General features: G+C 39.0%; 1 protein-coding gene across 2 annotated transcripts in view; it reads left to right on the top strand.

Annotated features, from left to right (window-relative positions):
- TDRD12 (tudor domain containing 12) overlaps positions 1–24,664 on the top strand; it is an 83,168-nt gene that overhangs the window by 42,713 nt on the left and 15,791 nt on the right. For both annotated transcript variants that reach the window (XM_060083822.1, XM_060083823.1), the window contains exons 11-22: positions 2,353–2,433; positions 3,841–3,901; positions 4,250–4,351; positions 6,541–6,726; positions 8,575–8,731; positions 9,213–9,340; positions 10,716–10,901; positions 11,144–11,272; positions 12,157–12,274; positions 12,877–13,016; positions 13,150–13,370; positions 15,892–15,991. In XM_060083822.1, coding sequence (XP_059939805.1) covers positions 2,353–2,433; positions 3,841–3,901; positions 4,250–4,351; positions 6,541–6,726; positions 8,575–8,731; positions 9,213–9,340; positions 10,716–10,901; positions 11,144–11,272; positions 12,157–12,274; positions 12,877–13,016; positions 13,150–13,370; positions 15,892–15,991 — 1,609 coding nt within the window. The remainder of the gene's footprint in view (positions 1–2,352; positions 2,434–3,840; positions 3,902–4,249; positions 4,352–6,540; positions 6,727–8,574; positions 8,732–9,212; positions 9,341–10,715; positions 10,902–11,143; positions 11,273–12,156; positions 12,275–12,876; positions 13,017–13,149; positions 13,371–15,891; positions 15,992–24,664) is intronic.

Genomic DNA, 24,664 nt, shown 5'->3' with positions numbered 1-24,664 from the left:
CACTAATGAGATCACAGAAAGGATGTATTGTAATGTTATACATTTCACATATACTGTAAGATCTTAAACAGTGATGTTTCTTTTAGAGGGATTTAAATAAATAATAAGAAAAATTATATATTTACCTATGTAGTTACCATCCACGCTTTCCACTTTTTGTGTAGATGCAGATTTCCATCTGGTACCATTTTCCTTCTACCTGAAGGACTTCCTTTACTATTTCTTGTATTATGGGTCTGCTGGTGATTCATTCTTTCAGCTTTTGTATGTCTGAAAAAATATCTTAGCTTCGTTTAAAAAAAACCAAAATCTTTGCAAGGACAGAATTCAAGGTTTAAATTTCTTTTTCCCTGAGTTTTAAAGATGTTGCTCCGCCATCTGCTTGCTCATATTGCTCCCAGTGCAAAATCTACCATCATCTTTTTTCTTTGTTCCTCTCCTGTTTGCAGCATGTCTTTTTCCTCTGCTTTTAAGATTTTCTCTTTATTGCTGGTTTGAACAATTTAATTATTGTATCACATGTCTTGGTGTAGTTTTGCTCACGTTTCTTATGCTTGGGGTTCATGAGGGTTCTTCGTTTGTAGGTTTCTGTCTTTTCATCAAATTTGGTAAGTATTCAGCTGTTATTCTACAAATATTTTTTCTGCACTCATCTCTTTCTCCTCTCCTTTTGAGACTCTTATGAGACAAATGTCCCTGAGGGTCTGTTCATTTTTTCAACCTTTTCTTCTTGCTGTTTGTCCTGTTAATAATTCTGCTGATCTATGTTTAATTGACTCTTCTGTCATCTCCATTTTGCTGATAAGCCCATCCAGTGAATTTTTTATTTGATGTATTATATTTTATAATTAAATAAAATTTTTATTTAATTTTTTTCTAATCTGTATTTTTTTGCTGAGAAGAAAGGAGAGTTCTTACCATTCTGTTCAATAGTGCTCACCTTTCCTTTTCTTATGGAGCATGGTTATAATAGCTGCTTGATAATTCACACTTCTGAGCTGTGCTGGGGTTGGCACCTGTTGATTATCTTTTCCCTCTACAGGTCTATCTGATTTTCCTGATTCTTTGTATGTCAAGTAATTTTGGATTGCATTCTGGATATTTTTGAATATTATGATATGAGACTCTGGTTTAGAATCCTCTGGAGAATGTTGACTTTGTTGTTTTTGTTGTTTGTTGTAGCAGGAGGTCATCACTTCCTTAAGGTTCAGACCTCAAACCCTGTCTCCCTTGCCGGGGGTGGTGATTGCAGCACTGTTTCTAAGTCTTTGGTACACTGCTTTGGGTCTGTTCTGAATGTGCTCAACTTGGGGTGAGCGTGGGACTTCTTTTTGGGCCGTAAACAGAAATAAGGGATTCCCCCCGCCACCCAGCTCTCTATCTCTTTTTTTTTCCCCAGGATTTTCCTCACATTCGCCATTTTCTAGGTGCTCTCTCTCCCTCTTCCTCTGACCAGATAGATGGTTTCTTGTGGAGAAGCTACCATGCAGTTCTGTGTGACTGGGGCTGCTTGTGTAATAAAATAGCAATAGAAATAAGAGAGGAAAAAAGAGGGGGATTTTCCTTGTACAGTCTTTAGACTACTGGGTCCCTATTTCCTGGTTCCTTAGAGGGAGGGAGAAGTTTTCTCTCAGGGTTTTAAGTGACCGCACTGCCGTTACCACTGCAGCATGCAGCTCCGTGATCCGAGCTGCCCTTGGGGCAGGGCCAGGAGAGGAAGAGAGGAGAGAAGTCAGGATTCCTTACATCCTCTGGTTTAAGGCCCTTCCCTGTTCTCTGGCCTGAAATACAGTCGGCCCTCCTTATTCACAGCTCCTGCATCCGCACTGACACAGGTCCCTTGGGTACGGAGGGCCGACTGTACTACACCATCTTATATGAGCATCCGTGGATTTCGGCATCCGCGGGGCTCCTGGAACCAGTCCCCTGTAGATAGTAAGGGATGACGGTAGGGAGTTTCTCTCAGGGTTTTTGACGTCTGCATCTTCTACGCCATTCTGCAACTCAGGCTGCCCTCAGCTCAACACCAAGGGAAAGCCAGGAAGCTCTCCATAGCTCTGGCGGCTTTTCACGTTTTGACTTCTCTCCGCGGTAGTCACGTACTTCATCCCAAGTTTCTGGTTGTAATCAGTAAGGAAGAGAGGATGTAGTGGGCTTGCTCCCTCTTGGCAGCCCAGGACCGTCAAAATGGTTTTCATACTCAAAGGACTCAGTTTCCGTTCTCACAGAATTTACTTAAGTTGATCAGCTTATTCCAGTGGAACTTCTTACATTTTCTCCCAGAACATAACGGTATTTTGAGGTTTGGGATAAATGGGTTCAGAAATTTTAATAAACGTTTTTGATTTCTAGTGCTTTATGTCGGAAGTCAAATGGAAAACCACTTAGATCGGCTGAGAAGAAAGAATACAATGAGAAGAATGGCTGTGTGAAGTACGGATTCTTTTCTTGGCCTCAATTTTTAATTGAAATAATTGTAAGAAACATTATAAGCAGGAAGAATCTAAAATATGATTTTATTATTAATTTCAAATCTGCATTCCCATAAAGTAAATAAATATATATACACACAAGTTAGTTTTTTCTTTTCCATGTGCTAGAGTAGATTTTTCTGTTTAAAGCTTTGTTCCACTGTAAATAGTCATTCTCTACCTCCTGTTCCTGATTCTCTTGTCAAGTGAACAGTTTTATGAAACAAATTATATATAGTCGATCTTTTGGGGCTGTTGATTTTATATGGGTTGGTGCTTGCTTTCTTCTCAGTTTTCTGATGTTAAATAGATCTACCACCTGCTGGAGAAACTGCTTAATTATTTGCAGTGTAGAACTACAGGATTTGGTGGTGGGGGGGGTTTGTCCTGCCAGATTCACAAAGTATTCACTTACAAGGTGTTAACAATAGAGTGATCACTTCATTTTATACTTGTTTAATCCACAAAATATTTCCATACCAATTTTTATGATTTCTTACCCTACTAGCTTAAAAACACTCTTACATTCCAAGTAACTGTGGCTGCTCTGAAACCACCAGAGTGACAAAGTGTTTAAGACAGTTCAGAAGTGGGTAGGTTGTACTGCATCCACTAACTGGCCTGAGATGACTGGGGAGAGGGTGTTGACCCTACAGCCATTTTGGTGTCCCGACTTCCCAGAGGCCACTCTGTGGCCCTGTGATGTCCCCTTGCCCAGCAGGAGGTCCTCACCGTGTCCAGGGCCAAGGGCTCTGAAGGCCGCCATGGAGCCCATGGATCTGGGGGTGGCTGTTAATGTACCAGAGTTGATGTCCTCTTACCCAGGCATCCCTTCACCTAATACCTGAAAGTTGTGGTGCTACAACAGGTTATTTTCCTTGGCACCAAAGACCTTGCGTTATCCATACAGCTCATTTCTTTTAGCTACATGCCCTTTACTTAGAACCCACTGGTGAAATGACATCAGTTATTCTGTCAGTCTGTGGTGGGTTCCAGGGAACCTTGAAGTGATTAAAGATCGAACAGCAAAAAAGGAAGGAGGCAGTGGGTTTCTTAGAAGAAACATGAGATGACCTAGTGATCATGCAGTCTTTCTCCATGTCCAGAGCAAGTGGTCCTGGGATTGGCAGTGCTGTGTCCACAGAGCAGGGCCCGGTGGGGGAGGGAGAGGGGGCAAGCATGAGACTGGCAAGACCCCCACGTCCCCTTACGTAGCAACAGACAAGGCAAAACAGAACAAGCAGTAATGTCGCAGCCGTGCCTTGGGAGACAGTTCATTTTACCTCTGTCGAGGAAGAATTAGAATAATAGCTCAACTGAAGAAATATAAACACTCCTTTTTTCTTCAAATTATCCTTTTATTTTACAGACTGTTGCAGTTTCTAAATCCTGATCCTTTGAGAGCCAGTGGAATCTCTGATCTGCAGCAGGTATGGCAAACACCCGCAAGAGAAAGAAAACTGTTTACTCTTTAAGTCCTTCCCCTTCCTCCCTCTAGATTTGAGATATGAAGAGGAACTCCTTGCATGGAGGACTTTACCTGAAGATACCTTTTTAGAAATTATCTAATGAATTATTGCTTTAGAGACATGGCTCTTTTGGGTCATGGATAATCTTCCTTTTATTTTGGTAATTTTGGTGGGTTTTTATAAGCATATAAATTTAGGGTTTTACATTGAAACCAAACTCTTACATCTTCTTTATTTCCATAAAGTTCTTAGTATTCTGTGCTAACACCACAGGGCAGAGCCATCTAACATCTGTGTTCTTTGTTGCAGAAGCTGAAGTCGGGCTCCCGGCTGCCCTTGGTGGTTCCGCGGACCAGGGTCGAGCCCTGCTTGTCCATCAACACGGCGCCACTCTCGGCAGACCTGAAAAAGGTGACGGGGCTCAGACCAGACTTGTGAAGGAGTACTGACCTGCTCTGACGTAGAAGGATTTTTAATAAAACAGTTATAAGTTTGCATTTGTATAATATCTTTGCTTTTGAAGTTTTCTTTTAAGATTTTATTATTAATTTCTCATTTATTCTTAAAGTCCAAGTTAACTTCTTATAAGTGAATAATTCTTTTGTGGAGAAACCTAAGTGCTTTTCTGAAATAAGTTTTCAAATGCGCCTCTGAAAAGGGGCTTAGAAGGGGCACAAGTAGGGCAATTAGAATGTACTTCTTAGTATTCTTTTCAGAATTGCTTTATAGACCTGTGGTTTCACTTAGATCATCAGTTTAGATCATAAATCTTTATCTACTTCCCTCTTGATATTGAAAAAAGGTAAAAAAAAAATTGAACTACAAGGATGAATAGAATGAGAGCGGAGCCTTTATTGGACAAGAAATTTCTACAGGCTTTTGGAAGACGGAAAAGAAGCAGCCGAGGATAGCTGACCAGCTGAGAGGAAGGAGTGACCCGGGGAGGGCAGTGAACTCCCTACCTTGTTTCCTGAACATCTTCAGCCAGTTTCTCAGGAAGGAGATCGGAGGCTCTGTTTGGAGAAACTGAATGGCCTGTTTCTCAGGAAGGAGATTGGAAGCTCTGTTTGGAGAAACTGAATGGCCCTAGAGAATGACCTTGTGGTGATGCTGTTTTTGAATCCTCACGGTAAAAATGCATGCTCGCTGCCTGTCTCCCTGCAGTGATGTGATGCTCACACGGTGATGAGCTCTGCCCCGCCTGCGGATATAGTCGGCTTTCAGTGTCCTCGATGTGAGCAGACATCAGGGATCCTTGGACATTGGAAGAAAGCCTTAACCTAGGGGAAAAAAAAAGACCAAAACAAACTCTGAAAGAAACAAACAGTGTAAGGAGTGGAAGAAAACGTTAGAAAATAGATATTCTCAGAGATAAGATACTGCTTGGATTTAACAATAATAATAAGGTGCTACTAAAAACAAAAGGAACAGTCAGAGATAAAAAGGGCTCTTAGAAATTAAAAATGCTATGGAAATAAAGACCAGTAGATATGAGAGGTGAAATAGAAGTTAACGGTCAGAAAGTAGAACACAAAGACAAAGAGATGGAAATGGGGGGAAAAGAGAATTTGAGGGTCAATTTGAGGTCTCATATCTGAGTGGATTTCTAGAAAGAATGACAGCAGAGGACCAAAAATTCTGAGAATAACGCATGGACACTTTCCTTACTTAATGGATACGACTTTCTAAATTAAGAGAGTGCCGACCGGAGACCCAGCACAACTGAGGAGCGGGAGCGTAGACACGTTGCTGCGAAGCGTCTGAACTGGAGGGGTTCAGAGATCGTGAAAGCTTCCAGAGAGAAGAAATGCATCCCATGGCGGGGTCAGGAACCAGAATGACTTCAGACTTCTCCACAGCTCACCAGAGGAGCAGTGACTCCACAATTATCGTGAAAAGTTATTTCCAGCCTAGAGGTCTGTACTCAAACCATTACTGAAGTGTAAGGAGAGAATGAAGACATTTTCACACGTGCAGAATCTCAGATTTCCTTCCCCTGTACCCTTTGTCGAGAAGCTACCAAAATTTGTTCTCCAACAAACCAAGAAATTCAACCGAGAAAGTTGCAGCAAAAAGGGTTATGTTGCAGGGGGATCCCAGTCCCCGAGTGCAGCTGGGGTTCAGGGCCGGGGGATGAGACCTTCAGAGAGAGGACGGCGCTGATGAGTTCAGCCTGTTGGCAGATCTCATCAGTGTGGCTGGAGAACTCTGTGGAACATTTGGGAGGTTTCGATGACAGCGAATTACATAGAAAAATAAGCAAACAAAGGCAAGTTTTTAAAAAAATTTTCTAAGTGGAGCTGATGAACCAGCAGTTTATCAGGAGGAAGAGAAGCCACATCTTTGCTGTGGTGAAGCATTAAGCACCTGGTGCTTCAACAGACTGCCTATTGGATCTTTTCAGTTTGGAGCCCAGAAAAGCAAGAGTCTTTTGAGAGGGAGTTTGCTGCTGGAAAAGATTCAGGGGGGACTTATTAAGTTAGGTCTTGGATAATACCAGATTAAGCAACGTATACTCGTTATTGGGGTAAGTGAGCAATGAGAAGGAGTTTATTTGTTTTCTGGACTTTATTGTTGTTTTGGTTGTTGATGTTTTGTAGGCTCTTCAAAGAAATAAGTTTCCGGGCCCCAGCCACACTGAATCTTACTCTTGGCCTCCCATAGCACGTGGCTGTGACGTGGTGGTCATTTCTCATTGTGGAAATGACCCTTTGTTGTACCTTCCACCACTGCTTACGATTTTGCAAACAGGGGGCTGCTACAAGTCGTTACCAAGTAGAAATGGAGTAAGTTGAAGACATTTTTGTTTAACAACAAAATGGATTAAATATTTATTTTAAATTTGACACCTAACCTTTGGTAAAGTTTAAGTTACATTAAAACTGGCAGGTGGCTTCCCTGGTGGCGCAGTGGTTGAGAGTCTGCCTGCCAATGCAGGGGACACGGGTTCGTGCCCCGGTCCGGGAAGATCCCACATGCTGCGGAGCGGCTGGGCCCGTGAGCCATGGCCGCTGAGCCTGCGCGTCCAGAGCCTGTGCTCCGCAACGGGAGAGGCCACGACATGAGAGGCCCGCGTACCGCAAAAAAAAAAAAAAAAAAAAAAAACTGGCAGAACAGACTGTCCTATGAGAAACTCTTTTCTCAACACAGTCACTGATTCTCTCACACTGATTCTTACCGAGAACCCCTAGTTGTGAGCCATCGGCTGAATTGGGAGAGTCCTGGCTTTTAGTGATGACCGTACAGTTTATAGAATTATCTAACAGATTCGATTCACGTAATTATCATGGCAAACCCTTGAGATGGTCAGGCCATGTATTGTTTTCACTATTTTATAGATGAGAAAATTAAGCTCATGAAAAGTTACTGGTAAAAGTTCTTACCTGCTGACAAGTGTGACAAGAAGTGGGATTTGAGTTTAGGATTTCTGTCATCTTGTCCCTATTCTTTAAATTATCTTCACAGAACTCCACACTGTTTTATAATCCCACTTTATATTTCCCACTCTTAAGAATCAGATAATAGCTGAGAAGGATGATGGAAAGGCAAGAAATTGGATGTGAGGGTCAAATGATGGTGAGGGAGTGACATCTGCTTTGCTGGGGTTTTGGCTGTTAGGTGAATTGATGTGTATGAGACCCATCTCAGATCTTCTCCCCAGATACACTACAGGTGGTTCCATCACTCATTATAAGGTGAAAAAATAGCAGTACAAAAGACAATCAGAATTTCATCTTAGAAAAGATGCTAGTTTATTTTTCTGATTATGCCATGTAGTTTAATGAGTTCTCTTTGGAAATCTGTGTTGGCTATGTTATGATGTATTGACTTAATAATATTAAATGGATACATTTATATCAATCAGGTAGTAGCTGAGCCCACTGATGAGATGCAGCTTGTGTTGAGATAGACCCCTGGCCAGGCCAGAAAGGAATGTCTAGGTCTGCCCCTTGTGTCCATTCTGCTTTTTCTGCATCTCCAGGGTCAGTCTGCATTTAGGCGTGAGCCCTGGAAGCTGGCGCTTGCCTGCGTCTGCATAAAAGAAACAGGAGACTCATTCTTGTCTTCAATTAATTGAGGGCATGTGTCCAGGAAGGTGTTTGGCAGGCAGATATCGAGAGATTTCTGTGGGATAGTGGAGGGCAGGGGTCAGATGGTGCAGTAGGGAACTTAATCTCCTAAGGAAGCGATGTTAACCTTTTTCAAGGCCCCTTTCAAGAGGCAGTTCATCCTTGTGCTTAGCAGCAGGAGGTCTGGAGCCAGATTGCCTGGCTTTAAATCTTGCTTCTGCTGAATATTAGCTGTGCAGCCTTGGGCGACAAACTTCACCTTTCTGTCCCTTAGGCTCCTCATCTGTGAAATGAGGTAGTAATAGGTCTCACCCTGTAAGGGGACTTTAAGGACTAAATGATTTAATACTTGCGCATAGTTGAAGCCCTAGCAGAATCTGAGTCAGTGTGTCTGACTCCATTCTAATGAAATTATATTTTGACTTTTCTGACCTGCATGGCAGTGATGATAGCAAAAACTTACAGTGCTTCCTGTGTACAGGGAGATGTTCTGCATGCTTTACATACACTGTCTTTGATTCTTAACCTTTGTCCAAAATTATGTGAATTTATTTGTCTTTGCAGCCTCTGGCAGTCATCGTGTGCCCTGGGTGGAAAAAGGCCCAATTAATTTTTGAATTATTGGGAGACTATAGCAGGTCCTCCAGGCCTGTTCATCCTGTGATATTAATAATCGGACTCCACGAAGATGAAGCCAAAAATATGAAGCTTCCAAGGGGGTGTAAGCATCCTTTCCAAGCTGTTTGGTTTTCCCTAGAGAACACAGTGGAAGCCTGCTCAGGCAGGCCTGGGAGCCAGCGCTGACGCGGGGGTTGTGTGATGATCAGCCAGACCCCACTTGTCAGTTACCGATCAGTGTTGGTGGTGAAGGTTTACTCTTGGCTTCCATCTGTTTTACTGAGAAAACTAAGTCTTTTCATTCATTTATCAACTATCTATTAAACATTTACTGTTTATTAGCTGTTGACTAAAACCACCCCCTGCCTTTCAGGAGCTCAAAACCTGCTGGGAACGCAGGTATTTAGTTAGACAGTACAAGGGCAGCCTGGGCAGGCCTCTTCTCACACCCACCTGAGTAAGAAACACTGGGTTTATTTCATTGAAAGGCATTTCTAGAAAGTATGTGGAATCTTAGCAAAGGAAATGTTAGAAAAACCTGTGGAAAGTCTAAGGCGTTAACTGTGTTTTCTTTTAAAATGTAGGCAATGTAATTGTTACAACACCACATAGCCTCCTGAGACTTCTCAAATATCAAAGCTTGTTATTTCTTAGACTCTGTCACCTGATTTTGGATGAGGTAGAAGTATTATTCTCTGAAGCTAATGAACAAGTAAGTATGGCATTTATTTAGATGTCATTACTAATCAGAAATATATATATTTTGTATATATATATAAATTAAAGTCTTTTAGGAGTCAGGAAACATGTCTAGTTGGGAAGAAGCTGGTTAATCTAAAAAATTTTTCCCTTTAACTGCTATAATTAAGAGGAGAGAATGTTTATCTGAATTTTTCACCCAATGTTAAAGTTCTCTTTGAGGAGCACAGTTTCTTTCCCAGGGAAATTTTCTAAAATCAATATTTTTCTGGTTATATAAGCAATAATTCTATTTTAGAAAATTTGAGAAATAGAGAAGAACACTTGAAAAACCCCAACATCCATAATCTTATGCTCAGAGGTAACCACTGTTACTATTTTAGAGTATTTCTTTCCTTTTTGTAATTCCTGTGTCTATTGATACATATAATTAATAATATCAGGACCTTATTTTATGTGTTAGTTTGTAATTTGCATTTCAGTGAACAGCATTGTGAGTATTGCTACTAACTGTTCTCTGGCATGATTGTTACTGGCCATGTGGTATTGAACCCTGTGGACATAACATAATTTATTTTCTAGTTGTCTTATATTTGGACATTTAGCATCATTTGTATGTATGTGTGTAGCTGAAGAAACATCTTTTTGCACATGTTTTCTTAGGATAAATTCCTAGGAAGGGGATTAATGGATCAAAGGCTATTAATTCTTAAAAGGCACTTGTTGGAAGCAGTGTAACATGAAGATCAGGAGCATTCCTTTGGGAGCAGCAGTGGCCCCAAGTTCAAGCCCAGGCTTTGTTACTTACTGACTGTCTCAGTTCTTATTTGCAAAGCTAGTATCTGGAACACTGCCTTGTTCAGTGGCACTCTGAAAGTGTAGATGGGTTTGTACTCCCTCTGGCAGTACGCCTCCACGCCACACTGCCTGCACCCCTGGCAGTAGGAGGCCCTCGTCCAGCTTTCTTTTCTAGGCTGATTGTTACACGTGGCATCTGATTTGCTTAATCTGTGTTTCCTTGATTACTTTGTTAAATTGAGCATTAATTCATACTGGCCATTTGTACCCATTCTTGTAGGAGCTGCTTGTTCATTTCCTTCACTTGTTTTCTTTCACTGGGATCATCTTTTTCTAACTAGTTTGTAGAAGTTTTTATATAAGACTGTTCATCTTTTGTTACCTGTGTTACCCGTATTTACCTAGATGTTTGTTTTAATTCTGTCTATACATAAACATTTTTCCTTTTTAGTTTCTTTTTCACTTTCATGTTTAAAGACCTTTCCCACTCTGAGAACAGAAAATATACATTCCTTACCTTTTATGTTCTGTCAGACTAATTATTAATTTCTTTTGAAATAAAAGTGAAATTAATTATGCTGATTTTTTAGTTATTTCCTATATTAGATAACTTTAAAAAAAATGTTGAAGAAAGGGAATCTGCCCCACATCAGATTGTTGCAGTTGGAGTTCATTGGAACAGACATATAGAGCAGTTAATCAAAGAGTTCATGAACGACCCCTACATTGTGATCACAGCCATGGAGGAGGCTGCCCTCTATGGCAGAGTCCAACAGGTAAAGAGTCCTGGGTGTGTGTGGTGGGGGTTGGTGAGCACAAGCAAGTAACCTTTATTCATGGCTTAATATTAAAAGTTTACAGCATTAATTTCATATACAATCTGTAATTGTGTATTTAAATTTATATTGCTTTTCTATACCTTCTTTTCTATTAAAATTATGACTTTGCCATAAAAAGTAAAACTGGAGCACCTTGAACATTTTTAAAAAATCCCACTGTTTCTGCATTTCATTACCAGGTAGTACATCTTTGTCTGGAATGTGAAAAGACCTCCACTTTACTCCAAACTCTTGATTTCGTTCCAAGTCAGGCACAAAAGACCTTGATCTTCACCGGTTCTGTAGCTGAAACAGAAACGGTGTGTAAGGTGAGCCCTTCCACACATGAAACGTTCTTACTGCTTGTTTAAACTGTGGTTGAATCTTGAGTCACCAGAGAATTACTTGGGGTAGTTACGTATTTGACAGGGAAATAAAGTTCAGTATCAGTCAGAATGGGCTCTGCCACAAAGCGCTGGTGGCAGTAACAAAGGACAGCAGGAGGCCTGACACTGAGAGGAGGAGCCAGGCGTGTGGGAGGAGCCTTCCCATGGAAGCCAGCGGTCCACAAGGGGGACCTGGCAGAGCATGAAAAGGATCTGGTTCATGAAGAAGTGCCAACATCTTCTGAACCCTCTATTTAAGAAAATAGAGACGATAATGCTAAAATATATCATCATTTAGCCAAAAAAGCCAAATAAATTGGCTAAAGATTTATTTAATCTAATTGTATATAAATTAATGCTAAAGTGTAGAAATGAGGCCAAATACAAAAGAATCACTAGTGCACCCACCTTTAGCAAAAATGAACTAGCAGGTATAGTGAAAAACAACAGTACCCTCTTGACAATAGTACCATAAATTTCATGTATATGTATACATGTCTCTACAGATAATCTGTGTAGGTAAATATACATGCACACAAGTATATATACACGCACATATATGTATGTACACGTTATTTTAAAAGGAAGGAAAATAGTTCTAGCAAAATAATGTTTGTTTCACTGGAGCAAGTTTTTAGATATAAACCATAGAATTTTGAAAATATATTTCTTTAAATTTACAACCATTTCATTCTTAGAATTAGTGGATCAGTGAGGTGAGACCTCACAGATAATTTTAAATGATTTGTATAGATAATTATGGATGAAAAATTGTCTTCAAGCTTATGTTCCTGACTGTGAACTGACCCCTTTGGTTTCATCTTTAGGTAGTAGAAAGCAGTTCCATATTTTGCTTGAAAATGCATAAAGAAATGATTTTTAATTTAGAAAGTGTTTCAGAACAGTGGAAGAAGAAGTTAAGTTCTGGTTCTCACATTCTATTAGGTAAGTATTTTAATTTCTACTTGTATTTAGAGAAGGTTGAGCTAATAGGAATTATGTCTTCAATTCGTTAATTTATTTACCTCTTCTCCAAATTTCTCATCATTTCCCACATTTATTGAGAATGTATTAGTAATGTGAATTTCAAAGTGAAAATTAACCTTGACTAAGATTTTGATACTGAGGTGGAATCCAAGTGTCTCAGGTTAGTAGGTAGCGGCCGTTGGGCTAGCCGTGCTCCCTGCAGTTCCAGCTCAAGGATCACTGTCATATGTATATGCCTATGATGAATTGTTGTAAATGATTGTTAAATTTAATATTGGAAATATAAAAGTCAAAATGTATAAAATAAGTGAAAACCATATGGGCAGCCAAGATTTGTAATAGAGGCATTTTTCGAGTTAAAAAAGGAGACCACTTTTCTCTGGAATTTAACTACTGGGCTTTGAAATTTTGGGAAAAGAAATGGGAAGGAAGTTTCTTTGCATCTGAAAAGTAAAATGCAGTAAAGAAATATTTTGAAGTATCGTTCCTGGAATTGTTCTGTAAAGTATGTGCAGTAAAATTCCAGCTTCATTTGAAATTGTCCGAATCCTTTTCTCCAGCCTTAACAGATGATTGCATACCACTCTTGGCCATCACCGATGCCACGTGTGTGATTCACTTCAGCTTTCCTTCCTCGCCAAAAATTTTTGGTCGACGCCTGTATTGCATGTCTGATCGTTTTCAGAGTTTAACTGAACAGGTTTGATTAATTTATATTATCATTTAATATTCCACTGGCATTTTGCACATAATGACAAATTCAGAGTCCAGAAAGTTTTATCATTTAGACTGGTATGGATGATCCACTTCCTTTATTCACCCCCAATTTTAAGGGTTCTCCTACGGAACAGGGAGATAAAAAAACCAAATCTGTATTGCTGCTGACGGAGAGAAATGCCTGCCATGCAGTTGGTGTCCTGCGCTACTTGGAGCGAGCAGATACCAAGATTCCTTCAGAGCTGTACGAGTTTACTACAGGGGTTCTGGAAGCCAAAGAAGATAAAAAAGCCAGAAGGCCTCTTTGTCCGTATCTTAAGGCTTTTGGTTTTTGCAAGTAAGCCAGTCATCTTTTTTATAACTGACATGTAACATACAGTATACTGCACAGATGATAAGTTTACAGCTTGATGATTGTTATATGCGTATGCAACCCATGTGAGCTACTGCCCAGCTCTGAGGGAGCCCCTGCAAGATCCCCTCCTGTTCCTTCCCAATTTGAAGTAACCACCCTTACTCTATCTACCAGCACTGACTAATGTTGCTTGTTTTAGAATTTTATATACATGGAATTGTAGTATGCTCCACCTATCAATACTGTCTGTGGCATTCATCCATGTTCTTGCATGTATTGGTATTTTATTTATTTATTTATTTTGTGGCTCAGAATTCTATTGTGTGGGGACTTCCCTGGTGGTCCAGTGGTAAAGAATCCGCATTCCAATGCACAGGACGCAGGCTCGATCCCTGGTCCGGGAACTAGCATCCCACACCCCGCAGGGCAACTAAGCCCGTGTGCCACAACTACTGAGCTCACGCACCTCAACTAGAGAGCCCGCATGCCACAAACTGCTACAGAGTCCACACGCTCTGGAACCCACGCCACAACTATAGAGAGAAAACCCCCACGCCACAACTGGAGAGAAGCCCGCGTGCCGCAATAAAGAGCCCATGCACCACAACAAAAGATCCCAAGTACCGCAACGAAGATCCCGTGTGCTGCGATTAAGACCTGATGCAGCAAAATAAATAAATAAATATTTTTAAAAAATTCTGTTGTATGAATATATCATGATGTATATATCCATTCTGCTCTTGACGGGCCTGTGAGTTGTATTATGTACGAAGCTGCCATGAACACTTACACGTGTCCTTTTCTGGAAATATGCACCTGTTTCTCTTGGGTATATATTATACTCTGGAGTGGTATTGCTGGGGCATGGGGTAGACTTGTGTTTAACTTTGCCAGAGCAGTTGGTCATCTTATGATCCCACCAGGTGTGTGTGAGGAAGTTTGGGTTGCTCTGTATCCTCACCAACACTTAGTATTCATGGGGGCGTAGGGGAAAACCATTGTTATTTTTATTTGCATTTCCCTAAGAATTCATGAAGTTGAATGACTTTTCACATGATTGTAGGACATTTGACATCCTTTTTTGTGAAATGCCTGTTCAGGTCTTTTGCCCATTTTTAAAATGGGGTATTTATTGGTTTATAGGAATAATTTGTTTATTCTTGATACAACTGCTTTGTCAGAGATATGCATGTATGCACTGAGAAACTTCTCCCAGTCTGTGGCTTGCCTTTTCACTCTTTTAAGAGTCTTTCAATGGACAGACATTTTTAATTTTGATTTTATGGTTACTGTCTTATTGTGTTTTAATATAAGAAATAAATTGCCTATCTCTAGATCATGAAGACATATATTTTCTTCTAGAAGTTTTAGAGATTTAGCTTCCACACTTAGGTATATAATCTATATTGAATTAATTTTTGTGTATAGTGTTTGATATGGGGCAAGGTTTACTTTTTTCTGTATGGATAATCTCTTGCTCCAGCATTCTTTATTTAAAACACTGTTGTGTTCTCACTGAGTTGGTGCCTTTGACATAAACCAGACGATAGTGTATGTGATCCATTTGTGGACTCTCTCTGTTACATTGATGTATTTGTCTATTCTTACACCAGTACTACACTTTTTTAAGTATTGTAGCTTATAGTGGGTCTTGGGAAATGGTATTTAAGTCCTCCAACTTTGCTCTTCTTCAAGGTTGTTTTGGCATTTTAAGTCTAATGCATCTCCATGTTTATTTTAGAAAGGTTGTCAGTTTCTTCAAAAACATTGCTGGAATTTTGATAACTGCATTGATTATATGAATCAATTTGGAGAACATGGATATATCTTAACAGTCAGGAGATCCCTGAGTCAGGGATCCAGACACGATGCCAATACTTGATCAGTGGATCTCCGGGACTGAGTAGTAGATGTCTGTTAGATATCTACTGGATTGAATTTAATTTTAAGATAACTATTGAAATTAACTTCTTTGAATTATGTACATTATCCAGGTTATTAGCAGCAATCTCCATTATGCCTTTACATAAAATATTGAATTTTAAAACTGAAGCTTTAAGTATTTCTCAGGTTTCTCAGTATTTCTCAGGTTCTCAAGTATTTCTTAGGTTACGGAATGGCTCCTGGTTTAGAGGTTCATTGGCCTCTGTTGTGGGTTATAGTGATGTGTTTCTGATTCAGAGTCTTTATTTTGGAAGTATATTTTGTTCATTTACGTACTGCATTTAAGACTGTCTGGAGAAATAATGCAGTAACTCTGTCCTTTAAGTTTACTCAGTGCCAGTTAAATTTTAGGATCCCTGTCCACTTATTTACACACTGTTAGTGTCATCTGAAGGATTTAATTAACTTTACAGCATTTGGTTACTTAACTTTACAGCATTTGGAATGCAAGTTCTCTGATTTCGATTCTAGATTAATTTTCCTGGTGAATACTTTAAAATTCATGTTGAAAATTGTTATTTTTTTCCCCTGGTTTTAAAATCCTGTTCCTTTTTTTCAGAGACAAAAGGATCTGTCCTGATCGACACCATATTAATCCAGAAGTAGACACGCCAAGGAAATTATCCAACCAAACTCTACCAGTGTTTGGATACATAAAAGTAAGTCCTTTTAAAGAACTTGTCCAATGATTAATGGTCATTTTAATGAACAACTTTCATTCTTTAAGAGGTAGAATTTAATAGAATGCAATTATGACAGTACTAATTACCACCGTTAATCTGACAGTAGGCACTTATTTTAAGGGTTCTTATATGGTGCCTTATTTCAAGGTGCCAGTTTGTTCAGAAAACCAAGATCAAATTGGGAGATAGATAAACCACTTAAATTTAGGGATTTCTTAGTTATATTTTTAGAAAGAGTTGTTTCCCTTTGGGGACTATTAAAAATAATGTGATGATTACATGAACCTTTTCAGATCATCCATGATTATTCCTTTGGGGAATATTCTGAGATGCAGATAGAATTGCTGAGTTGAGTTGTCACTTTCTTGTGAATCTTTTTTTTTTTTTTTCCTTCCTTCCTTTTTGAGTTTGAGTGTTCTGCCTTCACCTTCCCTTTCCCTTAGGGCGAATCTGTTATGTTCATTCATGCTTGTGCTCCTCCTTGTGTGGCTATGCTGTACTCGTTTCCTGGGGCTGTTGTCCAAATACCATGAACTGGGTGCCTTAAAACAGCACAAGTTTATTCTCACACAGTCCTGGAAGCCAGAGTTTGAAATCAAGGTGTCAGCAGGCTGTGCTCCATCTGAAGACTCCCTTTCCTGCTTCTTCTAGCTGCTGTTAACTCCAGGCGTTCCCTGGCCTGTCTTCACCTCGTGGCCACATCCCTCCAGTCTCTGCCTTCATCTTCACATCACCCTCTCCTCTTCTCTGTGTGCCTCTTACAGAGCACACTTGTCAGTGGATAAAGGGCCCACCTCCATAATCCACAGTGATCTCCTCACCCAGAGATACTTAGTTACATCTGCAAACACCTTTTCTCCAAATAAGGTCACGGTCACAGATCGTGGGAGTTAGCACAGAGACAGTTTTCTTTGGGGGCGTGGCAGGAGGCATGGATTACCATTCAACCCAATACAGTTTTCATTGATGACATGATTTTTGTCTTCAATTTCTGATTCTTTCCCAAGTTCTATCACCTCATTTCTACATTTAAAAATTCTGATTTATGTGGTTCTTTAGTATCATATATCATTTTCTTAATAAGCTAAAAGGCAGCTAGTTTTGAAATTGGAGTACAGTTTTAATCTATTTTGTGGATACATTTTTCTGGTGGCCTTCATTGTCTCTAGGGACTGTTATTCTTCTCTTTTTTGTTATGGTAACTTAATATGGGATTTGACCTTGATACTTGGCTGTTGCTCATTTTTCGATAAAATTCCTTTTCCTTAAATTTGAGGAGGAGGTGTGCGTCAGGATAACTTTTCTAATTTCACAGAGTTTCCATTTCTGTTGTTTCCATGTCTGGTTAAAAAAAAAAATCATGAAAACACAGTTTCTGAGATTTTTGAGGTGCCCTGGCTCTGTGCCCCTCACCCAGGTACATCTGGCCTTTTTCTTCCTTCATCTCTCTTGCCCCTGGGTGGACAGTTTGGAGATTTCACAGGGGCCCAGCCTCACCTGCTATCAGAATGCGTAAAAGCCTTCCAGTTCAGCTGCCCTTGTCACCCAGGCCCACTGTGTTTTCAATGAATACCTGCTGCCTCTTGTGGAATCCTCCTGTTCCTAGTCTTTCAGACGAGCTCATACCTCCCAGTGTGCTTCCTGCACAGACAGTGATACCATGCAGGTCTTGTGATGTGGGTGGTTTTTATGTGCTATTTTTGTTGTTGTTATCTAAATTAATAGATTTTATTTTTTTGAGCAGTTTTAGTTTTACAGAAAAATTGAGCAGAAAATACAGAGTTCCCCTGTACTCTCCCCCAGCAGCCCCCACCAGTTTCCCCTATTATTAACATCTTTCATTATTGTGGTACACGTGTGATAATAGATGAGCCAATATTGATAATTATTATTAACTAAAGCCTACAGTTTAAGTTAGGGTTCACTCCTTGTAGTGTACGTTCTATGGACTTTGCCAAGTGTATCATGACACATATCCACCATTACAGTATCACACAGAATACTTTCACTGCCCTGAAAATCCCCTGTGCACTCCACCTGTCCATCCCTTTACCTCTTCCCCAGAATTCCTAGCAGTCATCGATCTTTTTACCGTCTCTGTAGTTTTGCCTTTTTCAAAATGTCATATAGTTGCAGTCATACAGGATGTAGGTTTTTTGAACTGGCTTCTTTCATTTAGCAGTTTGCATTTAAGATTCTTCCATGCCTTTTTGTGGCTTAATAGGTTTTTGGGGTTTTTTTTAACATCTTTATTGGAGTATAATTGCTTTACAATGGTGTGTTAGTTTCTGCTTTATAACAAAGTGAATCAGTTATACATATACATATGTTCCCATATCTCCTCCCTCTTGCGTCTCCCTCCCTCCCACCCTCCCTATCCCACCCCTCCAGGTGGTCACAAAGCACCGAGCTGATCTCCCTGTGCTATGCGGCTGCTTCCCACTATCTATCTACCTTATGTTTGGTAGTGTATATATGTCCATGCCTCTCTCTCGCTTTGTCACAGCTTACCCTTCCCCCTCCCCATATCCTCAAGTCCATTCTCTAGTAGGTCTGTGTCTTTATTCCTGTCTTACCCCTAGGTTCTTCATGACATTTTTTTCTTAAATTCTATATATATGTGTTAGCATACGGTATTTGTCTTTCTCTTTCTGACTTACTTCACTCTGTATGACAGACTCTAGGTCTATCCACCTCATTACAAATAGCTCAGTTTCGTTTCTTTTTATGGCTGAGTAATATTCCATTGTATATATATACCACATCTTCTTTATCCATTCATCCGATGACGGACACTTAGGTTGTTTCCATCTCCAGGCTATTGTAAATAGAGCTGCAATGAACATTTTGGTACATGTATCTTTTTGAATTATGGTTTTCTCCGGGTATATGCCCAGTAGTGGGATTGCTGGGTCATATGGTAGTTCGATTTGTAGTTTTTTAAGGAACCTCCATACTGTTCACCACAGTGGCCGTACCAATTCACATTCCCACCAGCAGTGCAAGAGTGTTCCCTTTTCTCCACACCCTCTCCAGCATTTATTGTTTCTAGATTTTTTGATGATGGCTATTCTGACTGGTGTGAAATGATATCTCATTGTAGTTTTGATTTGCATTTCTCTAATAGGTTATTAAATATGTTATTAAATAAAAATAGGTTATTTTTATTGCTGAATATACTACAGTTTGTTTATCCATTCACCTATTGAAGGACATCTTGGTTGCTTCCAATTTTTGGCAATTATGAATAATGCTAGGATAAATATTCAAGTGCAGGTTTTTGTGTAGACAGACGTTTTCAACTCATTTGGAGTGTGACTGTTGTGTGTGATTATATATATAGTAAGAATATGTTTTGCTTTGTAAGAAACTACAAAACTGTTTTCTGAAGTGACTATACCATTTTATATTCTTACCAGCAATGAATGAATGAGACTTCTTGTTCCACATCCTTGCCAGCATTTGACGTTGTCAGTGTTTTAGATTTTAGCCATTCAGTTAGGTGTGTAGTGGTATCTCACTGTCTTAATTTGCAATTCCCTGATGACACGTGATGTTGAGCACCTTTTCATATGCTTATTTATCAGCTGTAATCTTCTTTCCTGAAATATCTGTGAGATAGTATGTTCAGGTTTTTTGCCCATTTTTTAATTGAGTTGTTTGTTTTCTTATTATTGAGTTTTAAGAGTCCTTTGTATATTTTGGATACCAGTCTTACCAGATATGTGTTTCATAAAAATTTTCTCCCAGCCATTGGCTTGTCTTTTCATTTTCTTTATATAGTCAGTTCTTGTTATCTGTGGATTCAGCCAACCTCAAATCTAAAATATTTGGCAAGCAAGACTTGAATTTGCAGTGGTCCAGCAACTGTTTACATATCATTTACATTGTATTTACAACTATTTACATAGCATTTACATTGTATTAGGTATTATGAATAATCTAGAGATATATGCAAATACTTACACCATTTTATGTAAGGGACTTAAGCATCCAAGAATTTTGGTATTCACAGGGGGTCCTGGAACCAATCCTCCGTGGATACTAAAAGATGATTATAGTGTCATTTGGACAGCAGAAGTTTTTAATTTTAATGAAGCCCAACTTTCCAATTTTTTCTATCACAGACTGTGCTTTTGTCGTTGTATCCAAAGAGTCAGTGCCAAACCCAGGGTCACCTGGAGTTTCTCCTATGTTATCATCCTCATCTGCTTTTATTTTGGGGTCCATGGGGATATTTTGTTAATTACATTCTGTTGCAGTATGTCCCTGGCTTTGGCTTTGCTGTCTCACTGCTCTGTCTGTCTTTATGTGGGGGATTCAGAGAGAGTCAAAAAATATGACACCTCACTGTGGCCACCTTCCCAGAACCCCTCTAACCAAGACCCTCCTTTTTATTTAATTTTATTTTTTTTTTTACTTTATTGAAGTATAGTTGATTTTTAATGTAGTGTTAGTTTCTGTTGTACAGCAAAGACTGATTCAGATACATACATACATATATATATATATATATATATATATATATATATATTCTTGTTCATATTCTTTTCCGTTATGGTTTATTACAGGATATTGAATATAGTTCCCTGTGCTATACAGTAGGACCTTGTTGTTGTTTATCTGTTTTATATGTATTAGTTTGTATCTGCTAATCCCAAACTCCTAATTTATCCCTCCCCGACCCCCCTTCCTCTTTGGCAACCATAAGTTTGTTTTCTGTGTCTGTCAGTCTGTTTCTGTTACGTAAATAAGGTCATTTGTGTCATATTTTAGATTCCATGTACAAGTGATATCATATAATATTTGTCTTTCTCTGTCTGATTTACTTCACTCAGTATGATCATCTCTAGGTCCATCCATGTTGCTGCAAATGCCATTATTCCATTCTTTTTTATGGCTGAGTAATACTCCATTGTGTATATATACCACATCTTCTTTATCCATGCATCTGTTGATGGACATTTAGGTTGCTTCCATGTGTTGACTGTTGTAAATAGTGCTGCTGTGAACATTGGGTTGCATGTATCTTTTCGAATTAGAGTTTTCTCTGGATATATGCCCAGGAGTGGGATTGCTGGATCATATGGTAGCTCTATTTTTAGTTTGTGAAGGAACCTCCATGCTGTTTTCCATAGTGGCTGTACCAACTTTCATTCCCACCAACAGTGTAGGAGGGTTCCCTTTTCTCCACATCCTCTCCAGCATTTATTGTTTGTAAACTTTTTAATGATGGCCATTCTGACTGGTGTGAGGTGGTACCTCATTGTAGTTTTGATTTGCATTTCTCTAATATTTAGTGATGTTGAGCATCTTTTCATGTGCCTTTTGGCCATCTCTGTGTCTTCTTCAGAGAAATGGTCTTCTGCCTATTTTTTCATTGGGTTATTTGTTTTTGTTTTAGAGTTATATGAGCTGTTTGTATATTTTGGAAATTAATCCCCTGTCAGTCACATCATTTGCAAATATTTTCTTCTGTTCCATAGGTTGTCTTTTCATTTTGTTTATGGTTTCCTTTGCTGTTCAAAAGCTTATAGCCTTGATTGGGTCCCATTTGTGTACTTCTGCGTTTATTTCTGTTGCCTTCAGAGACTGACCTAAGAAAACATTGGTACAATTTATGTCAGAGAATGTTTTGCCTATGTTCTCTTCTAGAAGTTTTATGGTGTCATGCCTTATATTTAAGTCTTTAAGCCATTTTGAGTTTATTTTTGTTTATGTTGTGAGGATGTGTTCTAACTTCATTGATTTACATGCAGCTGTCCAGCTTTCCCAACACCACTTGCTGAAGAGACTGTCTTTTCTTTATTGTATATTCTTGCCTCCTTTGTTGAAGATTAATTGACTGTAGGTGTGTGGGTTTATTTCTGGGCTCTCTATTCTGTTCCATTGATCCATATGTCTGTTTTTGTGCCAGTATCACACTGTTCTGATCACTGTAGCTTTGTAGTATTGTCAGAAGTCTGGGAGAGTTATGCCTCCAGTTTTGTTCTTTTTCCTCAGGATTGCTTTGGAAATTCTGGGCCTTTTATGGTTCCATATATATTTTAGGATTATTCTAGTTCTGTGGAAAATGTCATGGATAATTTGATAGGGATCACATTAAATCTGTAAATTGCTTTGGGTAGTATGGCCATTTTAACAATATTAATTCTTCCAATCCAAGGGCATGGGATATCTTTCTATTGAATCATCTTCAGTTTCCGTTATCAGTGTTTTATAGTTCTGAACATAGAAGTCTTTCACATCGTTGGTCAGGTTGATTCCTAAGTATTTTATTTTTAAAAGGGATTTTTTTTTTTTTTTTTTACTTTCCCTTTCTGATATTTCATTGTTAGTGTAAAGACATGCAACAAATTTCTGTATGTTAATCTTGTATCCTCCTACCTTGCTGAGTTCATTTATCAGTTCTAGTAGTTTTTGTGTGGGGTCTTCAGGGTTTTCTATATACAGTATCATGTCGTCTGCCTATAATGATACTTTCACCTCTTTTCCAGTTAGGATGCCTTTTATTTGTTTCTCTTGTCTGATTGCTGTGGCTAGGACTTCCAATACTACATTGAATAGAAGTGGTGAGAATGGGCACACTTGTCTTGTTCCAGATTTTAACGGGAAGCCTTTCAGCTTTTACTGTTGAGTATTATGTTGGCTGTGGATGTGTCATAAATAGCTTTTATTATGTTGAGGTATGTTCCCTCTATACCCACTTTGGTAAGAGTTTTTGTCATGAATGTATGTTGAATTTTATCAAATGCTTTGTCTACATCTATTGAGATGACCATGTGGTTTTTATCTTTACTTTTGTTGATGGACTGTATCACATTTATTGATTTGCATATGTTGAACCATCCTTGTGACCCTGGGATGAATCCAACTTGATCGTGGTGTATGATCTTTTTTATGTGTTGTTGGATTCAGTTTGCTAATATTTGATTGAGAATTTTTGCAACTATATTCATCAAAGATATTGGCCTGTGATTTTATTTTGTGGTATTATCTTTGCCTTCTTTTGGTATCAGGGTGATAGTGGCTTCATAGAATGACTTTGGGAGTGTTCCCTCCTCTTCAATCTTTTGGAAGAGTTTGAGAAGGACTGGTAATAGTTGTTCTTTGTATGTTTGGTAGAATTCCCCAGTGAAGCCATCTGGTCCTGGACTTTTGTCTGCAGGGAGTTTTTAAATTACATACCCCCACACCCCTGGTTCCCAGGGGATCTGCTTTCTGTCACTATGGTTTTGTCTTTTACTGGAATTTCATATTAATGGAATTGTACAGTATGTGGTCTTTTGAGTCTGATTTCTATTACCCAGTGTATTATCTTTGAGATTCGCCTGTTTTGTTCTATTTTATTGCTATGTAGGATTCCACTGTATGTTTGTCTGTTCACAAATTGATGGACATTTGGGTTGTTGACAGCTTCTGGCTGCTTTGATCATTTGTGTTACATCTTTGATGGTACATTTTCTTTTCTCTGGAGTAAGACCTAGGAGTGGAATTGCTGAGTCATATGATACGTGTATGTTTGTAAGAAACTGCCAAACAGTTTTCTAAAGAGGTGGTACCATTTTACATTCTGACCAGCACTGTATGCAGGAATTCCAGTTGGTCCACATTCTCATCAGTACTTGGTATTCTCAGTCTGTAATTTTTGCCCCTCTGTTGCATTTGCGCTGTTATCTTATTTGTGTTACCCTGGTGATAAAGATCTTAGACATCTTTCCACTGCTTACTGGCCATTTGCATCTCTTCTTTTGTTAACTTTCTGTTTAGAATTCTTGCCCATTTTTTATTTGGGTTTCCTTCTTGTTGAGTTTTAACAGTTCTTTATATATTCTAGATATCCTTTGTCAGATACATTGCAGATGTTTTCTCCCAGGAGAAAGGCAAAAGTTTTTAATTTTGATGAAGCCTAGTTTTTTACTTTTTTATTTTGTATTTTGTGCTTTTCATGCCATAAGAAATCTTTGCCTACCATATGGTTGCAAAGATTTTTCCCAGTGTTTTTATTCTAGAAGCTGTATAGTTTTACATTTAGCTCTGTGATCCATCTCAAATTAACTTTTGTGTGTGGCAGAGTTTTTTAAAAGGAGGCAAGGTTTTTTCTTCTGGATAATTGGTTGCTCCAGCATCATTTAGTATAAAGACCTTCTTTTCCTTCTAAATTATATTGGCACCTTTGACAAAAATTAGGAGACCATATATGTGATTTCTGAATTCTTTTTTTTTTTTTTTTACTATTTATTTATTTATTTGGCTGTGTCAGATCTTAGTTGCAGCACGCAGGCTCTTTGTTACAGTGCATGGGCTCTCTAGGTGTGGTACGCAGGCTCTAGAGTACGCAGGCTTAGTTGCCCCCCTTGCATGTGGGTTTTTAGTTCCCTGACCAGGGATCGAACCTGCGTCCCCTACATTGGAAGGCATATTCTTAACCACTAGACCACCAGGGAAGTCCTGATTTCTGAATTCTTTATTCTGCTCCTTGGTTTCTTTGTCCTTATACAGTATCACACTGGCTTGATTACTGTAGCTTTATAATCTTGAAAACTAGTGGGTAAGTCTTCCAGCTTTGCCTGTCTTCTTCAGTATCCTCTTGACTGTTACTTCGCATGTCCATATAAAATTTTAGAATCAGGTTGCCAATATCTATTA

The sequence above is a fragment of the Mesoplodon densirostris genome, chromosome 19, assembly GCF_025265405.1.
Source record: "Mesoplodon densirostris isolate mMesDen1 chromosome 19, mMesDen1 primary haplotype, whole genome shotgun sequence".
NCBI lineage: Eukaryota > Metazoa > Chordata > Mammalia > Artiodactyla > Ziphiidae > Mesoplodon > Mesoplodon densirostris.
Note: the sequence above shows the minus strand (reverse complement) of the source record. Positions and strands in the feature narration are given on the sequence as shown.